The 2,591-nt window shown below is 43.4% G+C and overlaps 1 protein-coding gene across 1 annotated transcript; it reads right to left on the bottom strand.

The window, feature by feature from the left end:
• Positions 1 to 970: 970 nt before the first annotated feature.
• LOC131953726 (beta-1,3-galactosyltransferase 1-like) lies at positions 971 to 2,277 on the bottom strand. The gene has a single exon (XM_059317058.1). It carries the CDS (start codon positions 2,275 to 2,277, stop codon positions 1,138 to 1,140), a length of 1,140 nt encoding a protein of 379 aa, XP_059173041.1. The 3' UTR covers positions 971 to 1,137.
• Between the last annotated feature and the right edge of the window lie 314 nt (positions 2,278 to 2,591).

The following is a 2,591-nucleotide window of genomic DNA, read 5'->3' as shown; positions in this document are numbered from 1 at the left end:
GGCCTTTACCCAAACTGGACGTCAGTGGTGTGAGGAGGCAGACTGGGTTTACAGTTTACAAATCAGTGTTGACTTTAGATCTCTATTACCTTTCTCGCTAACAGCGGCTGTAACTGAACTAGGAGGAAGACACGGCTAATCAGCACATAACCCTCATATCACGTGACACGTTTGTTTGTGTTTGAAATCTTGTCAGACACGTTTAAACAAATTATCATTGAATTTTTTCAGACACGTTTAAACAAATTATGATTGAATTTTGCCAACCGCTGACGGATGTAGGAAGTTTGGGTAAGTCGACTGGCATGTTGGGAAATGTCACGGAAAGTACGTTGATATTTTGTCGTCTGCTCCAGATGTAGGTTTCTCTTGGGTGACGAGATATGGGGGGAGGAGGGGGGGGGAGGACTTATGGATCGTGACGTTTTTTGGACTGGATTGGGTTTGGCTGAAGCGTTTTAATTTTAAAAGAAAAAGAAAATAATTTTTTGACAATAAAATTTTTTTTAAATGGTAATTAAAAAAAAATCTTACTGATATTTCCTGAAATAGACTAATTTTAATTCACTTGCTGTGAGAAACATGAAACAATTGTGGAGTGGAGTTCATATGTTTCTTAACCTCGGCATATAAAGGGATATTGAGTTTAGCATTATGCCCAGCCGTCTTTACTTTCCCTATCGTGAGTTGGGTACCCATCAGAGCTGAATGGACTAAGGGGCGTTTTACAGACTTAAACCCGGATTCGAACTCAAGTTTTCGGGTTAGCAGTCTAGCGCTCTACCTCTAGGCCACGCCGTTTCATTAACATTCAAAGTAGGAACCAATATCAACTACATTGTAAAAACACATAATTTTATTATTTGTTATCTTTAACTGTCAAGACACACAATTTCTTATAGCTTCATATGCAAGATAGAATATCACAGCAGAGTACAAATGTTAAACAACTTATAATCAAATGAAAAATTAACAGCCTTAACAGAACTGACCAGCAGTATCTGGAGCTAACCTTGACATCGCCTTACATGTGATGCCTCAAGCTCAAGTTAAGCTCAAGCTAAATGTTTGGCTTGATCTTCACATTGGGTTTATTGTGAGTTTGTGAGCTCAATCTAAAATTGTGCACTGATCTTCTCAATTGGGGTTCTTGTTAGTCCTTGAGCTTAGGCTAAACTTCGATCTTAGCGAGGTTGAATTACGATACATCTGGGTACGGAATTCAGCTGAGTCGAGTAACGTGATGTTGGCTCGGGCTGGACACAAGCCGGTGACGTAGACGTCGTCCAACCAGATGGGTTTCGTTCTCAGGACCACCTGGTACAGCAGCTTCGCCGTGGGCACCGGAAGTCCGAACAACTTCCGGTTTAAGAAAGCCGGAAATGTGGAGTCGGGGTACTCTTGTTTCGATATGTACCACATGTGTTTGACGTCACGAATGGGTTTCATGTTGAGACGAATATGTCCCAAAATAAAATGTTCCGAATTTCTTCTGGCGTTTTTCAATGCCGCGTAGAGTGCTGGTACATCCAAATCGACGTCATCGTTCATTTTGATGACGTATTTAGCTTTACCGCAATACGTGGATGTCCATTTCAGCATTGACGTTACCTTGACACGGATGTTTTTAAAAACGTCTTCGTAGCTCTCCTGTACAATGTCGCCGTGTTGTTTAGCCTCGTTTTCGATCTGATTCACCACGTGACTATCACTTAAGTTCTGGGACATTTTACCGATAAAAAAAATCATCTTACACCTGATTCCAGTTTTCTTCTGCAAATCCCCGGTGATAATTTGTCTGGCATTTTGTCTGCGGCTGAAGTTGTCGATGTCGGAAGTGACAGCAAGGAGGAGGTCCACGGTGGAGTTGCCGCACGTCGGCTTGTAGAGGTACCGGAAACTGTGCTCGTGGACCGCAGGCTCGGACAGTAAGGTCAGCATGTCCCTGGCCACGCCCACCTCGAGACTCAGGTTCCGGTTGACCTTGAGCGCTTTGGTCAGCACGTGCTCGCACTTCTCGTACGTGATGACCTTCTCGCGCCGGCTGGACAACCCGTCGATGACGTAGCTTCGGTCGCTGCCTATTACATAGTTCAGACACATGGGTTTGTCTGGGGTATCCGTACGGGAGGTGTCCCTCATCTGGCGGCTGCGGTACTCACTCTCTGAGCTCCGGTCTGAGTTCTGGTTCCGGTCTGCGAGCATGACGACGTTTACCAGCAGACACAGACCAGCAATGCCAGACACAAGACACAACCACCTGATACCGGCTGCCATGACAGGCCGGGGATCGAATCCAACAGAATCTCTTACTAGAACTTCATTTAGTGGACTAATTACTTCGTATTATTTATTGACACATTTTTGTAACTAAATTATGAAAGAATCCTGTCTATTATATCAGAAATATTACAGCCATGATTAAGCTTGTATCGTCTTAATTAAGCGACTCTGTTAGTCTTCCGGTATAGAGATTAAACTGCAGTTGAAGTAGAGTTGGTGCTTTCAGTATAGAGATGTTATGTTAATAGGCTCTTTACAAGATAGTTGATGCATCAAGCGACAGTTGAGGGAACGATTAAAATCAAGAT

Source organism: Physella acuta, unplaced genomic scaffold (assembly GCF_028476545.2).
Source record: "Physella acuta isolate Inbredline_101_S28 unplaced genomic scaffold, ASM2847654v3 ptg000943l, whole genome shotgun sequence".
In the NCBI taxonomy this organism is placed as follows: Eukaryota; Metazoa; Mollusca; class Gastropoda; family Physidae; genus Physella; species Physella acuta.
The sequence above is the reverse complement of the archived record's forward strand: the minus strand, read 5'-3'. Positions and strand labels throughout refer to the sequence as shown.